We start from the raw sequence: 20,908 nt of genomic DNA on the forward strand, positions 1-20,908 counted from the left end.
TTCGCTCTGAGTGGGGCGCAGCGCGTTCCCGCGCTCCGGGGTTGGGGCGGAGTTGGCACAATAGCTCCTGCGCGCACGCGTCGCACTGCAAGCGTCATGTGGCCGAAGTGGGAAGGGAGAGTGGGCGGGTTGCGTTCTGCGCCCGTGCGCTGCCCACACGGAAGGGGCTCTTGGCCGCGCCACTTCCGCTTCCCGGCGCGAGATCCTCCGCTTGTGCGGCTCGCGGGACGGGCGGCGCCATGGCCGGTATCAAAGGTGCGCAGAGGGGCAGCATTTCTTTCTCTGCTGCCCCCAGTGCGGCATGCTGTGCTAAGCGAGGGCGGGGAGGGGTGGGGGTGGGCGTTCGGGATGGCCCGGCGGCCCCTGCGTGCGCGGGGGTAACCCTGTGAGGGAGCGGGGAGGAAAGGACTGTGCGGTTCATCTCGGGGTGGGGGGGAGGGCGTCACGGCAGCCTCCGCGGGAGCTGGCGAGCTCCACTCTTCCGGGAGTCCGGGGCTGCCGCGAGACAGAGGAGCTTCTCGAAGGGCTGCCTGCCCTGTCGCCCCGGGCCCGAGGGGGTGGTAGTTCTGTCTCGGTGAGGAGAAAGCCCCAGCCTGGGCGCTGCTATGGCAGCGCTGCAGCCGCGCTATTGGAGGGCTGTTGAGATAGGTGTTTCTTGCAGTGTACAGAACCCTTCATCTGCTGTCGGCTTGTGTTCTCATTGTAGCCTTGATTAGCCTGTCCTTTGGCGGAGCAGTCGGACTGATGTTCTTGATGCTTGGATGTGCCCTTCCCCAATACAAGTAACGTGCACTTTCTTCCTATCAATTTTTTTGCGTGTCTGTAACTCTAGAATAATGTGGGTTTCATAATTATGGACTGATAAATGTGTAAGAAGTTTTTGTTTGTTTTGTTTTGATTGGTTTATTTTTGCTATAAAAGACGGGGATTGGGGAAAAAAACATCCAGGAATTAATACACCATAAAATTGAAGACAACAAGAGCCAGGCCTGGCTTCAGACTGTTAAAGAATTCATCACCCTAATATCTCCAGTGTTGTCCTTCTGTGACTGATAAGCAGATAACATCTCCTGAAGTAGATAGCAAGTGTGCATTATTAGGGAAACATTAGCATTTTCTCAGGCTACTTTGTGTTAGCTGGGCTATTGGTGATTGTCAGGTGGACCCTATCAGGTGGACCCTTGGCTGTGTACCACACTTGGTAGTGTAGCATTTGGAATAATTGCAGCTACTATCTGTCCTTTCCATCTGTTGATTCCTATTTCCTGGTTTTTGGGAGTAGCAGACCAAAATTCAGAGTTAGGCCTGTGGATTTGACCCATTGAAAGACTTTACAAAAAGTCTTGTAAACTGACATACTTAATGTTAAACAAATAGCAAATATGCCACTAATAGTCTCATTAGTGATTGTGAATTGTAGCTCTCTACATACATGATTTTCTTATGCCATTTTTTTTTTGCAGTAGAAAAAGGAGGAGAAGATTATGCTATCACCCTTCAAATAATGCAGTAAAGATTTTCTGAAATGTTGTCTCAGAAATCTAGTCTGGCAAGGTGCATGCAAGAAAATGTTGCCAAATGTGAGGCTGTTCATTTTTCCAGGTTTTTGTTGGTTGCGTTCCGATAAAACAAATACCACCCCCTACTCCCCTTGCCAACTAAGCAAAAAACACAGAAAAAAACAACCAAACAAAACCCTTGGTGCCCCCAAGATTTGCTTAGTGAAATCTTGGTTTATGAGTACCCTGTTAGCATGTGTTAGCGTGCTCTTTGCTGATGCCATTGAGGTCAGCTGAAGCTGCTTACAAACATGATCTGTTGGATTAATGTCAACTTGTTCCAAAGTGAAGGATTTGCTCTCTCTGGGCTCATGTCTGTCTTTCCTGAATGTCTTTGCTGGATGTGGAAAATGCCTTGCATTGATTTCAGGAGGAACAGGAAGTAAATCAAGTTGAAGTTAACTTTTCTTTTCCTTTCTTTTTCAGCCAGTACTGGCCACTGTTTGTTCTGTTTTTTTACATCCTTTCTCCTATCCCGTACTGCATAGCAAGAAGATTAGTAGATGACACAGATGCTACAAGTAATGCCTGCAAGGAGCTAGCAATATTTCTTACAACAGGCATTGTTGTCTCAGCATTTGGGCTACCGATAGTATTTGCAAGAGCACAACTGGTTAGTAATATTTTTGTCTATGATTTTTAATACTTTTTTTTTAAAAGATTTTGTTCTTTGCAATTTTTTTTTACTGAAGATGAAGCTCTCATGCACTAAACAGCTTTTCTAAGTATGCATATAAGATGCTTGCAGTGGGAACAATAAGTTCTTTTGACAAGAGAAACTAATACTAAAACCAGAAGTGTGGCAGAATGTCATGATTGCCAATTGCTTCACAAAGTCATGGAATAAACCCTAACAGCCTATATGCAGTGCAAAGGAAATGGGATAGAGAATAGTGTGAAAACTTAACAGGTAACTAACCAAATACAAAAAAGCATAGAATACTTTGAAGGCAATTTGTGGAATAGCTGGGCTAAAGAAACATGAATAAACAATGTCTTTTGCAAATTATATTGGTAGTATTCTTTAAACTTCTGAGTTGAAGTCTTTCCCACTGTATGGCTTTTTAGTAAAATCCTTTAAAAGTTGACTTTGTGTGAATTTCAGAGAGCAGTGCTAAGTCAAAAAACATGGCATGCACTTTAATATCTTTTGGCAAGAACAGCTCAAGATGGTCAGTTTGAATGCCTCACACCCTTTGACTAAACCACTTCTTGGAAAACAGCCACCTCCTTTTTTGTTACTGGGATATCTGCAGGCATATTGAACCTCTGCATCCTTAAATGTTGGTTTAAAAAACACAGCATAGTTAACAAGTATAACTGGGCTGCAGATGTGTTTGATAATGTTGCCTATCTGTACTTCACTATTTTTTGATGCTACAGCAAACAGCAATGCCTGTTATCTGGCACTTTGAATGCGGCCAGAAGAAACTTGCAGTGCTGCTTGACTAACTGAACTGTTGATTTTTGGAGGGCAAACCTAGCCTTCTCAGTGTATCCACAAGTAATTAGATATCACCTTCTTGCATCATAGACCTGTTGCTCGGTTTTGTCTAGAATGTGACATTTGAACATTACCTTTTGTCTCATTGGTATTGGGTTCAAAATGTCTCTAATTTAATTCCCCTTGTTCACAGATTTACTGGGGCGCATGTGCACTTGTTCTTACGGGGAACACAGTCATCTTTGCCACAATCCTAGGATTTTTCTTGGTCTTTGGCAGCAATGACGACTTCAGCTGGCAGCAGTGGTGAAAGGAAGATAAGAGAACTATCACAGGCATCTTGTCATGCCATCTTGCCATGCCATCCATACAAATGAGAGAATGGGCAATAAAGAGAAGTAGCATAGCAAGCCTCTTGAATATCCTAGATGATCCTTTTCACCTTATTTGTTCTGAGTGTACTACTGTTGCTGACAGGGTTCCTACATTTTTATGGAGTGGAGAGATGACTGGTTTTATTTTTACCTATGGTATGTTTTTAGGTGCTCTCCATTTAAACCTGTCACATTTTGTGTTGTTTATGTGAAGCTTTTAATTTGGAACAAGGAACATTTAAACAGTTCCCAAGCAGTTTCAAAGTGGAGGATATTTTTTTGTTTTGTTACTCTAAGTGAATCATTAATAGTATGTTTCAAACCAACTTTTTTTATATAGGGATTACAAGTTGAATGGAGGTAGGAGATTGCACCACCACTGTCAATTAAACTGGATGAATAGATTGTTGCTACATTTTAGTAGAGGCAAGGTGGGGTGGGGAGTACCAGTTATAGAATATTTATTTATTTATATATTTCCTCCTTCTGCCCATACCTCAGAGTGGGTGATGAATGTTGATAGCCTTCATTTCAGGAGAAGGCTGAGGAGCAGGTACAGTTATTTGGGAGAAGTCCTAAATTTTAACGTGGCTAGCATTTTTACTTGTGTTGTTACCAGTTCTTGTGTGGATGTGACATTCGAATAATCTGTAAATGTACTGATGCTATGACATACAAAATTCAAGTGTATTGTAGGGGAAAGGAGAATGATGTTTAAACTCTGTTTAAAGAAAACAAACAAACAACTATCTTTTGATAGTGTAGTATGGCTTTGAACTTTTAAGTTAACTTTTTACCACAAAGATGGTAAAAAGTTCACATACGGAACTACTGGTCTGTATTAATTTGAAGCATATACAAAGCTATTTCATCCTTCCCCTTTTTAATTTATTTTATACATAGTATATATATATAATAAAGCAGCTTTTCAAATGTAGATTAAAACTTTGTGTTAAACTTGCCTAAGATTGATTTTTATTCCTTCTCTCCTCCCGTCACCCCCCAGTGCAGCTGAGCCATGACTTTTTTTGGAAGTCACTGGCTGAACTGATTTCACTGACTGTTTTTAAGTTCTTATGCACTGTTGGTTAGTAAGATTTAATGTTATGCCTGTAACTGTGTCTTGTGTTCTGTAAGATTGCACATGTAGCTTCAAATATTTCAGGCAAGTTTTTTGCATACCTCTCAGATTGTCTGGATTTTTTAAGAAATCTGCCATTGGACATTCCATCATGAGACAGTTGAGTGCCAGTTAACCAGTTTTGACTTGTAAATTGCATTTTTGTTCAATTCTTTAAACAAAAGTCTAGGAAACTTACTTTACATAATTGAACCCTGATGATTGCTTTGGTTTTGTTTAACAGTGGGGCAGTATGAAAAGGCAAGCAATTGCAGGTCTTGGCTGTAGTATTTGTGGGCAAATGTAGCAAAGTATAAAGCTTGACTATTTGAAGTCTGATAGCAATGGTATTTACTTACATGATACAGTCATGGACTGATGCAGGTAGGGGCAGCAGGGCTGTAACTACGTGCACACATTTTTTTGTTAATGTTGATCTATCTACAAAATAAGCTCAGTTTTATCTGTGCCAGTAGAGGCCCCAAGACCTAGTGCAGAAGCCAGTCCATAGCAGATGGGCTTTCAGCCATAAGTGCGTGCTTTACTGCCCTGGCTGCAATGAGACGCAAGGAGGCTGTAGAATCGCTCATTTTCATCACCTTTTTTTAGTGAGACTTCTGTATTCCTGTTCCCAGCACAATGGATGTTTCAGAAAATCTTCCAAACCAGTGGCTAGATTTACAGTCCTCTGCAGCTCTTGTGAAGGAGGAACATATAGGGCTTGTACAAATCTCCTGAATCCGTTACCAGCTCCTTTTTTGTGTGGTATGTGTTTGGTGGTGGGTTTTTTTGTTTGGTTGTGGGTTGGGGTTTTTTTTGTGTTCAGGAACTGTTTTCTCTTTCCTATTCCTGTGCTGCTGTGCTTGCTTCTCCATGTGATGCTAGTCTCTGGACCACTGGCCATAAAGCTGACTGTATATGTGTTGGCAACACAGTCTTTGTATGTTAATTGCATTACTGCTTTACCTTTTTTGCTTACACACTTCATACATGCAGTATAGCTCTAATTTATGAGCTACACACTTGAGAGGTATGATCCTTCTATATAATATGCACTGAGGTAGTTACCATCCTTCCAGAGGGGAAAAACTTTGAATGATAATTTTAAATAGCAATCTTTAGTTCTGTCTGTTTAATAAAAAATACTCTAATAAAAGAGTATTTTGTTTAAAGTATGAATTGTTCTGTTATTTTTTTGATGTGGTTGGCATTCCTTTTGAAGAGGTTTTACCAGATTACTCAATAGTCCTTCAGAATCGGGTCGTTTACCATGGACTACTCTATAAAAAGAGGCTCGTTCATCCAGGACTGTCCTAGCTGCAATCAGCTGGCTCTGCTGGTCGTATATCACATCTGCAGTTGATCTTCAGGTTTGTTTGAAGTCCAAATGCTGGTTTGTTGGTATTATGCAAAGTGATAACCACCTTTGCCCTCTGATATATTGGTATCTTTATCCTTTTTATTTAAAAAAAAACCCAAAAACCAGCCTTTTTCAGTATTTGTAAACATTCATGAAGTTTCTTAAATTTGAAAACCAGTGGCTGGGGGCAGGCTTTTAGTGGAAGGAAATAATAGGAATTGGAAAATCCTTTGGTGGAGGGGCACTTGTCCCATCTCCACATGCACTCACTTTGGTCATATCTCTTCACATTATTTTAGCTTATGCTGAGAGGGGAAGACCCTGATTAAAATAATACCAACAAAAAAGTCCTTAAGTTGCAACATTGGGAGAGAAGTGGAGCCGCGTAATGAGACCAAAGTAAACTCACAGTGCCGCACGTAACAGTAAGTCTGAAGGTTGTGAAGAAAAATCACAATGCATCGTCTCACCAGGTGGATCCCCCGTGCCCACAGTGGCGCTTCTTAGGGAGAAGGCCGGAAAATGGCGGCGTGAGGCAGCGGGGAGCAGGAGGGGGCTTCGGGCAGGGATGAGGGGGCCAGGGGGCGGAACAAGGGAGCCCCATGCAGGGATGGCGGCGGCGTGAAAGGGCCAGGCCCACGGAAGAGGCGGGCGGGGGGAGGCCGAGGGGCGGACCCCCACTCAGCCTTTCGCGACGTGGCGCCGCCGCAAAAGACCTTTCCGCTTCCGGGGCAGCCAGTGCCCACCCCTGCGCCTCCCCGACGTGTTTCTCCTCCCGGTTCCAAGATGGCGGCGGCGGCGGGCGGCGCGGGGGCCGCGGCGGCTCTGTGGAGCGAGGTGAACCGCTGCGGCCAGAACGGCGACTTCGCCCGCGCGCTCAAGTCGGTTAACAAGAGTGAGTGAGCGCGCGCCGCCTCCCGCTCGCGCCGGGCCCTGCTGTCGCGCCGGGCCCTTCCCGGCGTCTGCGCTGCCCCCTCCGCCTCACATCTCTTCCTGGCCGGGTCGCTCCCTCTGGCCTCTGCCTGGGCAGGCTTGCTCTTGTGACACATCACTGCGACAGGGGCACGTCCGTGGGTTTCCGTCGCGGTTTCCGTCGGTAGGCTTCGTACCGGGTTTCGGGAGCAGGCCTGCGGGAAAGGGCGCCCAGCGGCGCTCCGGTACCTTCTGGAGGTTTTGCTGTGCTATAGGGAGTGGCAAAAGAGGTCGGGGATGCCGAGCGAGGAGACATCTAGGTCCTGCTGTTGCACTGCTACCATCGGCAGCTTCTGTTGCATCACGGTGCCCATGCTGTGGGCCGAGCCTTTCGAGTTACTCGTGGGCTTTCCTTCAGGTTTGATCGTGGGAGGGGAGGGCTTTTCTCCCTGGGAACTGAGGGAATGCTGTTGTGCATAGGGACCTTGGGAGTGTGAACTCCTGTCTAGATACGTTGTTTTCATAGTTCGGCGTCCAAAATGGGATTGCAATATAAGGCATGTTATGGCTTAAAATTCTCTTTGCTGTTTGTAGGGAGTGAGGGCTCCACTCCTGTTGTAGAATCATTTAGGTTGGAAAAGACATCTAAGGTCATCAAGTTCAACCACCAACCCATCAGCTGCTATGCCCACTAAACCATTCCTTGAAGTGCCATGTCTGCATGTGTTTTGAACACCTTCAGGGACAGTGACTCCACCACCATCCTAAGCAGCCTGTTCTAATGCCTGACCACTCTTTCAGTAAAGAAATTTTTTCCTGATATCCTGTCTAAATATCTTGACAGTTGGAATCATATGAAAAAATAAAATACTAAACCCTATTTATCTTAGCCTACTTCTCCCTCACTGTCTTCTACTGGCAGAGGGTGAAAGCATATGAAGTGCTATGTCAAGAGCTGTGCTGTTCTACGTAAGGTGCTTTCCTTCCTGTAACACTTTACGTGGCACTCAGGTGTTGGCACTGTGTCCTTTGCCTGTAAGTGAAATGGCAATTAAATGTTTGTCCAGGTGTGTACAGCGCCCTTGGTGCAGCTCTGTTCCAGGCATGTTAGCACAGTGGTCATTTAGGGCCACTAAGTTTAGCATTTATACCGGATTCTTTATGCTGATGGGATTTGTTTTGTGATCTGAGCCAAAGCAAGCTATGCTGGGACCCTTTTAAATGGATGTGGCTGCTCTCTGTGATGTTTTTTTGCAGCTGCAGCAACATATGGTGTCTGTAAGGTCTTAATGTATCTGTTACTAAGTTACTGTGTTAACACTGATTTCTCCTTCAGTCCTGCAGATCAGCAAAGACGATGTGACTGCACTTCAGTGTAAAGTAGTGTGTCTTATCCAGAATGGGAACTTCAAGGAAGCCCTCAGTGTAATCAATACCCACACTAAAGTGTTAACCAGGTGAGTTGTGTTTTACTATCCTCTACAAAATATGAAACTGCCAGTCCTTGAGAAGCTTCTGCAGCTTCAATGGAGAGGAATAATAGGCGGTAAAATAAAAAGCAGGAGATGCTCAGAGCTGTTGTGCTTCTCAGTGAAGCACATATTTATTCTGGGTGTGAGAGGTGATGTGGGTGAGTTTGAGATGCTGTAACATCTTGCTCTTACTGTGTAAGGGATTGTTCCTGGTCTAGTTTTCAGCCACCTCCATGAGCTGATGCGGGTGAGCACCACAGCTGGTACTAGAGAAGAGGACAGATCTTATAGGGAGAGAAGGGAGAAGCCCTTGCCCAGTGGCAGCAAGCTGTTAGTTTCCCATGCCTTTCTTATCATATTGCTCATCGAGGTCCTTTGCCAGCCTGAAGGTACTGCTTCAGCTTTTGGTGTGGTACAAGGCCTTTGTGAATGTTTTCAAGATTAGGACCTTGGAGATAACTTGTGTTTGAGAACAAGTCAAGCTTCCCGTTTGTGTCATTAAGCAGACTCTAAATTTCTTCCTAACAAAGATGCTCTTTGTGCAACAACTAGGATAAAACTTGCCACCCAAGAACTGCTTGGTAGCAACTTTTGTATTTCAGGTACTGCTCTTACTAAGGAACTTCCCAGAAAAGTGTGTTGTAGTATCAGTGTGATGAAACATTTCCTTGTCTATGTTGACATCTGAGTAAAACATAATTATCTTGCTCACAAATTCTTTCTTTCCTTGGACAGACAAGGTTTAACTGAAGTTTTTTTGTCTATTAGTGTTTTTAGTATATGATGAGGAGGGGTAGTAATTTCTCTAAATTCAACTGACTTCATAGTTATCCCTACAATTTCTTTAGCTTGACTCTACTGTGTCTTTCTCTCTCTATCCTGCAGTGGTGGTTCTTGCTGTCTTGAAATTGTCCTTCCAGCACTTAGGCTTTCCCATGACTTTGCTTTAATTCTTAATGCCATTTGTTTGTTTCCAGACCCCCTTAATACTCATCTGGACAAAATAGGTACCACTGATGACCTAAGGGAATCGCTCATTAATTGTCCTTTGGCTTAAGTGTTAATGCAAGGGGTGGGCAGAATGTAGCATTCAAGGCGCTGCCTGTTGGATAATGCTTTGTTGCTGGTGTGAGCTTGCTTTGAAGCCAATTTTACATGACCATTAGCAAACACTTCTGCTGCAGTTCTGCTGCACTGATATTTAAAAATAGGTTAATATTGTCATTGGCTTAGTAGCAGATTGTAAGAGGGACTGTATTTTGTACCATTGCCTTTCTCTCTCTGAGTGGATTGTCTTTGGAAGTTTGCAGTAACAAGCTGTAATGATATGAGTTCTCCTTAATAAGGAGTCACATAATTAAGTTTGATGTTGTTTTTACCTTTAAGCATTTGGTTTGCATAATCGGTAGGAGGCCAAGGGGAGGGGGATTTGAAATGCCTTGTGTCTGGAAACACCAGAAAAAAGAAACTCTTCTTTTAGGTGAAGTTTTGATGTTCATTCTCTGTTGAGCACAAAGTAGGTTTAACATACTTTAGGCACTCTGCAGGTACATAATTCAGTAACCTGGGGTCACATGCCTCTGATGTTCGGCTCCTGGGGAATATAGCAGTCGTGACTAATTTTAGGGCTGCTTAAACAAGTGTGTTCAGGTTGGTGAATGCTGTTGAATGAAGACTACAGTGCATGCTATCAGCCTTTATTTTGTCTTTGCAGTGATGTTATTGCCTTTGAGAAGGCCTACTGTGAATACAGGTTGAATCGTATTGAAAATGCTCTCAAGACCATTCAGAGTGCCAGTCAGCAGACAGACAAACTGAAGGAGCTTTATGGACAAGTGGTAACGACTCCCTTTCCCTGCCTGGATTTGGTCTGATAATAGCTGTCTGGCTAAGGGGAAGGGGGATGGAAAAGAGCTGATGATATTTATTGGTAGTTGAGCTATCTCTTTGCATTAGATACTTTTCAGGTGTGGACCTGACACCTTGAGCATTAGAAATGAAGCAGAAAAGAAGCTGTGTTTTTTCTCTATTTTCTCTATGATTGATCAGAACAGTTTTGTAAAGACCTGGCTCTCTTGTCTCAGCTGCATGAAAGACCATTCATTTAGTCTGTCTTGTAGGGAGGTGATCTAATCTGGAAAAAGGCTTTTTGAGAACAAAACTGCATAAATTGCTTTTAAAGAATGTGGTTTAGGAATAAGAACTGCACCCTTTGTGTGCAGGTATCTCAAGTCCTTGCAAATGTAATCTGTAGAGTGCATGGGAAGGGAGGAAGGCGGGAGGTGTTAGTTACTAGCATGCACAAGGAAATGCTAATTCCTTCCTCTCAGTTATACAGGTTGGAGCGTTACGATGATTGTTTGGCTGCATACAGGGATCTCATCCGCAATTCCCAGGATGAGTATGAGGAAGAGAGAAAAACCAACCTCTCTGCTGTTGTGGCAGCACAAAGCACATGGGAGAAAGTGATGCCAGTAAGTAAGTGTGTATGTGTATGTCGTTAAGAGTGAGAGACAGAGAGTAAAGCATATGGAATCACAGATATTTCACAGGATAGAAATGTCTTCCTGTCTCCCAATGACTTCCGAGTGATTTGAAGGTCACCTAGTGGTTTCCTCTCTACTGTTCATGAGTTACACTTCACCTTTGATCTTTAGGAGACTCATATTAGTAGGTATCACAGCAGAACAGGAAGTTATCTCTCTGACCCTGCATTAGGCAGAACACCCATGGTGGCTAGCACTTTCTTCTATCTCTTTTTCCTCTTGGCCAGGAAAAGCTGTCTGCTTTACCTAGCCATGCTTGGGAATATCTTTCTTAATGAGCAGTAGTAGTGTTGTCATTGTTTCAGAAATCTTTGTCCTTGGAGGTGTGCAGGGCATGCTTAGCTTTCTGTTAGAGTTGTGGATCCACTTTCTAGTTCTTGAGAGCAGTATTTCTTACCTGCTCTCTAGGTAGTCCCCAAGTTCAGGCTGGAGTTTTGTTGCTGCCCTGTCAATTGCCTCTGACTTTGTGCAGCGCGAGGGAAGACCATTTGCACTGTGACTTATGTGCCAGGTGTTTGCCCTTTTAAAATTGTCTTGTTTTGCAAGGAACAGTTTGAATGTATGTGAAAACTGTGGTTTGTATCCATTGTCTGTCTAATCTCTATAGATCAGTTGGTGTTTATGCAGTTTACTTTTGCTTTTCATGCCAGGAGGATTTGGGCCTTCGAGAAGCTACCTATGAGCTGTGTTATAACAGTGCGTGTGCATTGATTGGGCAAGGAAAGTTGAATGAGGCCATGAAAAAACTACAGAAAGCAGAAGGTAAAAACATGGTGAGGTGAGAAGGAAGCTTTGTATGATAAAAGTAGTTCCTTGTTCTCTAAACTTAATCAGAGAGAAAGGGTTTTTGAAAATTTAAAAACTGACCAGCAGCAGGATTTGTTGTAAGTTTTCAGATGGTTTCTGACAGAACTGGTACTTTTGTAGAAGAGTTCCTCTGCAGCTCTTTTTCAAAGCCTTGTGGTGTCTACCATCTCCCAGCTGTCTTACAGCCTCCTAATTGGTTTTCAATGCCCTTGAGAGGTTTTTGAAGTAGAAAGTAGACATGAGTGTTATCTCATAAGCACGAGATGTTTCATCTATTCTGACTCCTGGTTCTGTTAGTATATATGTAAACATATACTATAAAAAGTAAAAATATTTTGTGGTCTGAATTAGGTGTGAAATTGGTATAAGCCAGTCAATGAGCTTTTCTCTGTGAAGAGGACTTTGTTCTATGAAGCGGAAGGGGGATTTTGTGTGTGTGTGTTAATAAAAATAAAAAGGCAGTGCACAAATCCCAACAAAACAACAGTGAAAGAACCCAAACAAAACAAGAAACCCCCACCTCCTAAAAACCCACAGGCTGAGAGGGGAGAATTAGGAAGAATAGTTTCTTTCTGATATAACTGCCTTTGCAGCTAATTAGGTCAGTTTTGGCTCAATTGTGATGACAAAATAGCAGCTCTTCCACACGGTTTATTGAGTATGTGTAATTTGAGGCTGTGTGTTGTCGTAGTCCTTTGGAGAGCAAAAAAACCTAATGTTCTGGTGAGGTGTATGAGAAAGTGACTGGTATCTGTACTCAAAATTGATGTAATTGATGTAATTGCTGCCCCATAAAGGGTGGTGTAATTGGAATGTTGCAGGCTTGAAGCACTTAAAATAACTTCCAAGATGGTGAGCAGTTGCAGCTGAGTGATCCCTATGGAAAAGATAAGGAACTAGGTTTAAGGAAGTTGCTCAGGAGAGAAAAATGAGTGTGTGGCTCTGCTCTCAGAAGGTAACTCTGAGAGGGACAGTATCTCCTGTATATTTGATACTTCTTCTGCATCATCTGGTTTTCTCCCTCATCCTCAGTCCCGTCCATTGCCAGACTTGTAGTCTGATGTGCCCTTGGAATGCTGCAGAAATTTCAGGGCTGTATGCAGGAAGTATGCGTTCCCCTGTGCCTCTAGGCTATTTTTTTCCTCCTAAAGCCTTCTAAATGGTGTTCTTCAATTTTAATTTTTTTTTTGCCTTGTAGAGCTGTGTCGCCAGTCGCTATCGGAAGACTCTGTAAGTTCTTGACGCTGTTCTGGCAAAAGTTTGCTTTACACCAGCGTGAATGAGGGTGCAGCCAAAAAGTGTGCTGCTGATAGCCAAAGCACAGCCAAAGCTGCTGTGCAGTATTGCTCAGCAAGACCTGCACTGCTGATGGTACCTGCTTCTGAGCAGTCATGGTTGTCTACTGCTGTGCGCCTTGTACAGTTGCCTGTGGGTGGGATAGTACAAGTTGTTTGAAACCTCCCTGTGAGCCACCCCTGCTGTAAATGAACACACTGAGTGAGTGGTGGGAAACAGGAAATCTGTATTCGCTATCCTTGTTTCAAGCAGAGGGGCAGACTCAGCCAACAAGTTAAGGGTATCTTCACATTTGTGCAAGAGCAGGTGAAGCTTTCTTGTCTCCTTGTTTAACCCAGGTATGCTTGTTTTTGTGCTGTAGCTACAACTTTCACCTGTAGTAGCTGGGGTATTTTTCTGCTAGTACTGCCCGAGAGAGCCCATAGACTCTTGCCAGGAGAATAATGAAGCCCTGGAAGGAGAGGTGAGAAGGCAGCTTTTTTCTTTCTTGCTTCTATTTTCCTTTAGGATGTGACAGAGGAAGATATTGAGGGTGAACTGGCCATTATTCATGGTCAGATGGCGTATATCATGCAACTGCAAGGTCGTACAGAGGATGCTCTGCAGCTCTACAATCAAATAATCAAGCTGAAGTAAGGGGTTTTCTAAAACAAATGCTCAGTCTTCCCCCTGTAGAGAGACCACTGTTTAATAATTGTGCTTTCTCTTTTCATCTGCAGGCCAACCGATGTAGGACTACTTGCTGTCATTGCAAATAACATTATCACAATTAACAAGGTATAGAATTACTTTGCTGCTTTCAATGCAGTTATGCATTGCTGCTTCTGTGGAGAAAAGGGAGATAAATGGGAAAGATATTCCTAAATAGCAGTTAAATTAGAGACTTGGAGACCTTTTCTCCTTCATGGAATGTAGTGAAATCTTCTCATGATGTGTGATTTCCCAGGACCAAAATGTCTTTGACTCAAAGAAAAAGGTGAAGCTGACCAATGCAGAAGGTGTTGAACATAAACTCTCGAAGAAACAGCTCCAGGCAATTGAATTCAACAAAGCTTTGCTGGCAATGTACACTAACCAGGTAGTGGCAACTGATCTGCAGTAAGTAGTTACAGATTTACTTCACAGGAGTTCTACTAGGCAAAAATGGATATGCAGCAGTGCTGTGCAAGAAGATATGGCCGCCTGGTTTAGAACACATAAGTGAAAAGCCAGTTATGTAGTGACTTGAGTGCTGCTGTAGAGGGGACAGTGTGGGGATGACTAGGACACAGAAGGGAATGTCTGGGGTTATTACATGCTAAGGGGACTTGGTTTGGGTCTGTGTATGCATTTCAGGAAAGCCATCACTAGTGTCTTCTCTTAGATACAAGTGGTGTGCTAGCCTTGCTAGGTGCTTGCAGAAGTCGAGAAAGCTGTATTCTCCCTTCCTCATTCTCAGGCAGATCAGTGCCGCAAGCTGTCAGCAAGCCTGCAGTCGCAGAGCCCGGAGCACCTGCTGCCTGTGCTTATCCAGGCAGCACAGCTGTGTCGTGAGAAGCAGCACGCAAAGGCGGTAGCGCTTCTGCAGGTAGGTTAAGAGAAAGTATTCCTTTGGCCAAGCTCCATTTAAACCTATGCTTTTTCTTCTGTGCTGTTTCCTTTGGCTTTTCTTGTCTGGTTTAAATTTCCAGGGCTACCTGCTAATTTTGGTTTGGTTTAATTCAGCTGAACCATGCTGCCTTTAAAGGGAAAGAGTTCCCTTGCACCTTTGATTTTTATGCTTATGAAGCTGTAGTAGACTTCGTTCTAGGCTAAGCAGTGGGTCCTGCTTGTAAGCAGTTTGCAGCAGACTTTTTTGGAGGGGGTAAGTGGCCTGGGATGGAAATCTGAGAGGGCAATGGGCCACTGGCACACTTTGGGGCCCTCCTCTGCTGTATGCTGAATGCTGCCTGTGCTGGGAAACTTCCTTTGGCTCTTTGCAGCTTGCTGTGACTGAACATGAGATGATTCACCAGAGCAGCAGCCTGGTGCCCACACATATGCTGAATTGTTCTTTCCTCTGGTTCTCAGGACTTTGCAGACCAGCATCCTGCCAATGCAGCTGAGATCAAGCTTACCATGGCCCAGCTCAAAATTGCTCAAGGTATCCAGTGTTCTCCTTTGTTGAGAAGTGTCTGCACATAAGAGTACAAGGGATGAGAGGAACAGACAATTTTTGCTGCAGTCACTGTTGTGATGGGGTGCAGAGCAGAGATGCTTTCATTCAGGTACTCTATATATGTGACTGTGGCAGGATAAGGCTCATAGCCTGGATGTCCAGGCTCCACAGATCCCTGGCAGAGACGGCCACAGGCTTTATGAATCATGGGGTTAAATCTGTTCTTGGGTAGGAGGGTCTTGGGAGCAGTGTGGGACTCCCTGATGCAACTATACAGTTGGGCAGTGCAGAGTTGCTCCTGGAAGAGGAGACTGCTTAGAAAAGCTTGTTACAGAAAAGCTTGTGGCAAAGGCAGAAAGGTCCCTTGTTGTGAGCCCTGTCCTTTATTCCTGAAAACAGGGGAGATGTTCTGAAAACAGGGGAGATGTTCTGAGAAGGAAATTGTTATGTCACCATTGTTTACCCTTGCCTGGAAGTTCACAGTCAGGTGGAGGTGTCGCTGTGCCATTCAGAGTATGTTCCTCTCTCTCTCTCTTCTAGGCAGCGTCACCAAAGCCTGCATGATCTTGAGGAGCATAGAAGAACTGCAGCACAAGCCTGGTATGGTAAGCAAAACTCAAACTGAACTTTGTGAAGTTTTTTCCCTTGTAGCACCACTTAGTGCTGCCTGCTCACTCTTGCCTCTTCCCTGTAGTAGTTTTCACTTGACCCAAGCATCTGCAGGGAATTTGAGCCATTCTTCCTTGTCTTGGATAAAGGTGGGATTATAACTTGCATCAGGAGGCCTGAATTTAGCCACAGAAGTACTCTCTGGCTGTCAGCAGATATGCTCTCTGCTTGTGTTCCCACTCTTGTAATCCCTCAGACCTGTGTGTTGACTGGATTTACTTGTATAGCATGACTAGAGCAGGTGCTTCCCTGGTATGTACCACTGGAAAGCAGTATTAAGAAATATTTAGGTACTGGAGAGAAAGTGCGATGTGTTCCATCCCCACAGCATCATCTGGGTCTGCAACATTGTCCATATCTGGTATTCAGAAAGCCTCATAAAGTGAAAATGCTGAAGTGTACAGTGTAAGCATCTTGAGCAGCAGTGGACAATTGTAGGTCTGTTCCAATTGCAAATGAGAATGATAAAAGTAATTTGTGGTGGCAGTCAGAAGTACCATCTCCTTGCCCTGGGTATAGACAAACAGATGGTGTCTGTGTCATCTCCAGTACTAATTTCTTTTTTTATGTTCCTTGGGATAGAGAATGGGGTTTCTGAAGAACCTGTGGCAAGTGGCAAGAAAAGAAAGTGCCAGGACAAGAAGGTTCTTTCTATGAATGCAGTCTTAAGCATGTACTATAGGAGAAAGATGGGTGAGGTTATTTCTTTGGGCAGGACCTAGGTAGGAAGGTCTTACCTGGGTATCCTGCCTCTTACCATAGTTTTTTAGACAGTAGAAAGCTCCCATCAACTCAGGATGTATGAAATCCCATAATTTAACTGCTAACTCTGCCTATAGACAGCTTGTGTGAAGATCTGCTATAAGCTGGTTTTGAACGTTTGCAGGTGTCTGCGTTGGTGACAATGTACAGTCATGAAGAGGACATTGACAGTGCAATTGAAGTCTTCACACAGGCTATCCAGTGGTACCAGCAATTCCAGGCAAGTCAGACCAGAGGAGCTAATGTGCAAAGTCTCAGTCTTTTCTATCTAGTTTGACTCAGTTTTTCCTGTTGATGCATAACCCAAGCAGCTCATCTGGTTGGGAGATTTGAAGATCTGTTTTGTTGAGCATTCATTTTATTGCCACTTCATTATTTTAGATGTGTTGCAAACAGGGAGCAGCAGCTCCTGTCATATTAGGAGAGTGCCCAAATATAACAATCACTTTCTCACTGATTAGAAAAGGAGGCATTGTGGAGCAGCAAGCTGCCTCATCCCATTCAGTTCTGCCTCACATCCTGCATGACAGAGTGCTAACTTAGTTCTCCTTGGCCAGAGCTGGAATCCATGCTGTGATAATGAGGAACTAATTAGGGCTGCTGTGTCTTTCAGCCAAAGTCTCCTGTCCATTTATCACTGATAAGAGAAGCTGCCAACTTCAAGCTAAAGCATGGCAGGAAGAAGGAAGCAGTAAGCGACTTGGAGGAGCTCTGGAAGTGAGTTGGGTGATTGCTGAGCAAGAGATCTCCACCCAGTGACCTCTGCAAGCTGTCTGGTGCCAGACAGTGTCTGGCAATGTTGGCTGACTGGTGGCCATCCCGTAGAGTTGTTTTTGCACAGGGGCTCCAGTGCAAAGCCATATTTTGGAAGGAGTGGGGGTAATTAATTTCACTTGTAGCTGATACGTACTTGAAAACCTGGTTGACTTGTCCCAGTGAAGGTTGCTTTGGGAATTGGGATGCATAATTTTTTCTAGTGCTACATAAATCATGGATGTCAGGTTTCTAGTTTTTGTTAAGCACTTGGTAGATTTTTTTTTTTTTTTAGGAGACTGTTAACTTGTCTTGGACCTGCTGCTGGGACCTGAGGAAGGTGTTTTGGGTTTTTTTAATTGCTTGTTTCATGATACTGTGGAGATGTTTGCACCTCCCTTTGTCCATACCAGTGGTCTTTGGTGATGTACTCTGGAAGAGACCACAGACTGACATGCCTATCCCCACAGATAGCAGTTATGGTGTAGCAGCAAGCACTGCATGGTGGTATCAGTCTTTGGAATGAGCATGTACCCTGCTAACTTGAATTTTTTTCTTTTTCTTTTTTCCCCTACAAAGGCAAAACCCAAAAGATGTGCATACTCTGGCACAGCTCATCTCTGCCTACTCCCTGGTGGATCCTGAAAAAGCTAAAGTGTATCCTTTTTATGGTAGTCAGAACAAAAAAGGATGTGTTTGGGCATTGCTTCCTTGGATTTCGTCTGTGTGGGGAATTTAGACACACTCTCACCTGATGAAAGGCAACGAACATCTCCAGAAGAGTTATATATCCAGGTCAAGTTGCTTGGAGCTGCATTATTTCCCTAATTGATTTGACTGTGGGATCCCAGGACTCTTTGGCCTCCATGTGTCTGAGAATTGATAACTTTAATATTGGGTAGAACCAAAAATAGGAGCTCTTTAATGCTCTGGTAGCCAGACTCTGCCCAATAAAATACGGCTAAGCTCTCACTGACCCAAAATACCTGATTCACTTGCAGCTTTTGCTACCCTGAGCAACTTCCAGAAGTTGTTGCTTCTGTCCTCATGTCAAAGAAGGGAAAAATGAGACAGATAGTGATTAAACAGCTCATCCTAGCTTGAGTAGGAGGCTGGTAAGAGAGCTAGAATTAGCCCTATAGACCTGTCTGGTGTCTGCTGCTTACAGGCCAGATTTGTTTAAGCCAGAGTTGCCTGGACAAACCTGGGTGTGTTATTTTTCTGCTTGCTGGTTTGCATCCCTGAACTCTTGCTTTGCAGTCTTAGCAAACACTTGCCTTCCTCGGACACCATGTCACTGAAAGTAGATGTTGATGCGCTGGAGAACTCCCATGGAGCAACCTATGTTCGGAAGAAAGCTGGAAAGCTCACTGGAGACAACCAGCAGAAGGAGCAAGGGTAAAGCAGGCTGCTGTAGGTCTGAAGTTGTCATTCTGTGGGATGGCACAAGAATCACACCTGGTATACTGGGAGCATTGCTGTAGAAGGCAGGCTGGTGGAAAGGGAGCCTGTTTAATTGCAAAGAACTTCAGGTAGCAGCAGACCCAAGTTTTGAGAGACATGGAAATGGTTTAAGAGTCTTCCAGAGCTAGTTTTTAACTGACTTGTCTGCTGTTTCTCTTCTTGCTTTTTAGACAAGGGGATGTGAAGAAGAAGAAGAAAAAAAAGAAGGGTAAGTTGCATTTCCTAGCTGTTGACACACACAGGTCCAGAGAGAACACAAGATTTTTTTTCTTCAAATAGCCATCTTTCAGCTCCCCAGGAGCTCCCCCTTTGCTGGTACTGGGTCCCTGTGAAGTCAGATGTTCACGATGGGGCATCTTTTTGTGGAAGTGAGAACAACACCCTGACAGCATGATGTGAATTGTTGGGCTCTTTGTGCTTCCTGGCTACTGACATGCCATGTGTATCCCTTGATGATGCCTCCAAGTATGTTGACTCAAATCTCGTTCCTGGCGCTGGATATTCTGCAGGAAAGCTGCCTAAGAACTATGACCCCAAAGTGACTCCTGACCCTGAGCGGTGGCTTCCGATGCGAGAGCGTTCCTACTATCGTGGACGGAAGAAGGGCAAGAAGAAGGATCAGGTTGGCAAGGGGACTCAGGGTTCAACCACAGCTGGCTCCTCTGAACTGTGAGTACCAATGAGTGCAGGGCTTGGTATGGAGAATCGCTCCTGGGCAGATGGGAGGGCTGGGTTTGTGCTGCCTTTCTGTGGCTGTGTCACTACACTAACTGCAGATAGCACAAGTGGAGCTGTACTTTGCCACTTGAACCTTCTACCAGCAGCTCTTCTCAAAGATCCTTATAGGTTGCTGAAGACCAAAATGATGTGATAGACATGCTTGAAGGTGGCAGGGTGCAAACAAAATTCTCATAGCCTTTTCATGTGCTTTTCTTATCTTTGACAATGAGATGATTTTTGCATGCTTTTTCTTAAGCTATTTGCTTTGCTGTCTTTTGACAGCTGGAGAACCGTTAGCTATGGTTTAGGATTAAATGCTGTACTTCTTTCTAAGTTGACACTGGTTTTTTGAGCTGAATTGGGGTTTAGCATTGTTGTATGAGACCTGACAGCTGGATGGTGGCTTACCAGCATCTGAGAGAAGTAAGTGCCTCTAAAATAATAGCATTGCAGGGAATGGCCAGTGCTGTCTGATAGTTTCTCCTTGCACAGCTGTCTTAAGATATAAGCATGAAGAGCTTTTTCTGGCACTGTTGGCTTGAACATTGTTTGCTAGGAGAACTGGCACAAAGATACCTTTGTAGTTAAGGAGAGAGAAAGGATGTTGGGTTTGTACTGCTTAAGTGTGGGGGCCTGAAAGGCGTCTTGTGTGTTGCATAAGCTGTCACTGTCTATTCAGAAGTTAGCCTTGCTTTCATTGTTGAGGACTTAGACTACATAGTGAATATCTGTTAGAAGATGATTGCTGACTGCCCACCCTTTGAGACATGTTCCTGTCACCCATCAGCCCTTCTGTGTATGTCAAAGCTTGTTTGAATCTCCTTGTATGAGTTCCCTCTTACACATAATGCTACCTAATGCTGTCCTATGGGGCAGCTGCTGTTCGTTGACTTCCTGTAGTAATGCCACATCTTGTAGGTGGTTGTGAACCCATGTGGTGTCTTTTTGTCTTGTCTTCCCCTGCAGGGATGCCAGTAGGACTGCCAGTAGCCCACCTACCTCCCCTCGGCCTGGCAGCGTTGCAGCTGTGTCGGCCACAAGTAACGTCATCCCTCCAAGGCACCAAAAACCTGCTGGTGCTCCGGCCACCAAGAAGAAGCAGCAACAGAAGAAGAAGAAAGGGGCTAAAGGAGGGTGGTAAAAACCAAGATGTGTAACCTCCCTCCCTCAGTAGGTGATTCTGGTTGCAGAATAAAAGTCAAAAGCAAGTGCTGGTTAAAGACTTTTGGCATCCAGATCTCTGTTCTGCCTGTCAGTGGTCTGAGGGTAGATGGTCTTATATAGGCACTGTGATGTGTCTGCTTACCAAGTTGCCCTCACTGTCCTCACATTTGCCCCCACTGTGACTTAAGCTGTTGCCATCAAAACCAAATGCAGCTGTTAATAAACTTGTCTGTGTTGACAAACATTTAAAAGATGTGGAACAATCAAGAACTTGAACTATAATCTATATATATGTAGATTATATATGCTTCTCCTGCATATGTTAGTTAAGGCCTTTAACAGATTTATC

At 44.2% G+C, this 20,908-nt stretch overlaps 3 protein-coding genes across 3 annotated transcripts in view; all 3 read left to right on the forward strand.

Moving 5' to 3' along the window:
• IGFBP7 (insulin like growth factor binding protein 7) overlaps positions 1 to 20,908 on the forward strand; it is a 139,205-nt gene that overhangs the window by 87,010 nt on the left and 31,287 nt on the right. The gene's annotated exons all lie outside the window — the stretch shown is intronic.
• On the forward strand, positions 107 to 4,106 carry LEPROTL1 (leptin receptor overlapping transcript like 1). Its single transcript, XM_009898137.2, has 4 exons — positions 107 to 255; positions 707 to 782; positions 1,986 to 2,172; positions 3,197 to 4,106. Exons 1-4 carry the CDS (start codon positions 240 to 242, stop codon positions 3,311 to 3,313), a joined length of 396 nt encoding a protein of 131 aa, XP_009896439.1. The 5' UTR covers positions 107 to 239; the 3' UTR covers positions 3,314 to 4,106.
• On the forward strand, positions 6,620 to 20,797 carry SRP72 (signal recognition particle 72). Its single transcript, XM_054164976.1, has 19 exons — positions 6,620 to 6,752; positions 8,106 to 8,226; positions 9,956 to 10,079; positions 10,572 to 10,715; positions 11,438 to 11,549; positions 12,793 to 12,824; positions 13,398 to 13,522; positions 13,610 to 13,667; positions 13,837 to 13,968; positions 14,329 to 14,457; positions 14,940 to 15,012; positions 15,568 to 15,632; positions 16,583 to 16,678; positions 17,072 to 17,175; positions 17,791 to 17,868; positions 18,472 to 18,609; positions 18,846 to 18,883; positions 19,185 to 19,344; positions 20,362 to 20,797. The coding sequence occupies exons 1-19, from the start codon at positions 6,644 to 6,646 to the stop codon at positions 20,534 to 20,536; spliced, it is 2,013 nt and encodes a 670-aa protein (XP_054020951.1). The 5' UTR covers positions 6,620 to 6,643; the 3' UTR covers positions 20,537 to 20,797.

Source organism: Dryobates pubescens, chromosome 1 (assembly GCF_014839835.1).
Source record: "Dryobates pubescens isolate bDryPub1 chromosome 1, bDryPub1.pri, whole genome shotgun sequence".
NCBI lineage: Eukaryota > Metazoa > Chordata > Aves > Piciformes > Picidae > Dryobates > Dryobates pubescens.

What these genes read in the sequence shown, in the direction of transcription:
- LEPROTL1 (XM_009898137.2), top strand. An exon ending in TGTGCCCTTCCCCAATACAA is followed by an intron (nt 783 to 1,985) that starts GTAACGTGCACT and finishes TTTCTTTTTCAG; the next exon opens with CCAGTACTGGCCACTGTTTG. An exon ending in TATTTGCAAGAGCACAACTG is followed by an intron (nt 2,173 to 3,196) that starts GTTAGTAATATT and finishes CCTTGTTCACAG; the next exon opens with ATTTACTGGGGCGCATGTGC.
- SRP72 (XM_054164976.1), top strand. Translation starts at nt 6,644, where the DNA reads ATGGCGGCGGCGGCGGGCGGCGCGGGGGCCGCGGCGGCTCTGTGGAGC. An exon ending in TGCAGCACAAGCCTGGTATG is followed by an intron (nt 15,633 to 16,582) that starts GTAAGCAAAACT and finishes GAACGTTTGCAG; the next exon opens with GTGTCTGCGTTGGTGACAAT. An exon ending in ACAGCTGGCTCCTCTGAACT is followed by an intron (nt 19,345 to 20,361) that starts GTGAGTACCAAT and finishes CTTCCCCTGCAG; the next exon opens with GGATGCCAGTAGGACTGCCA.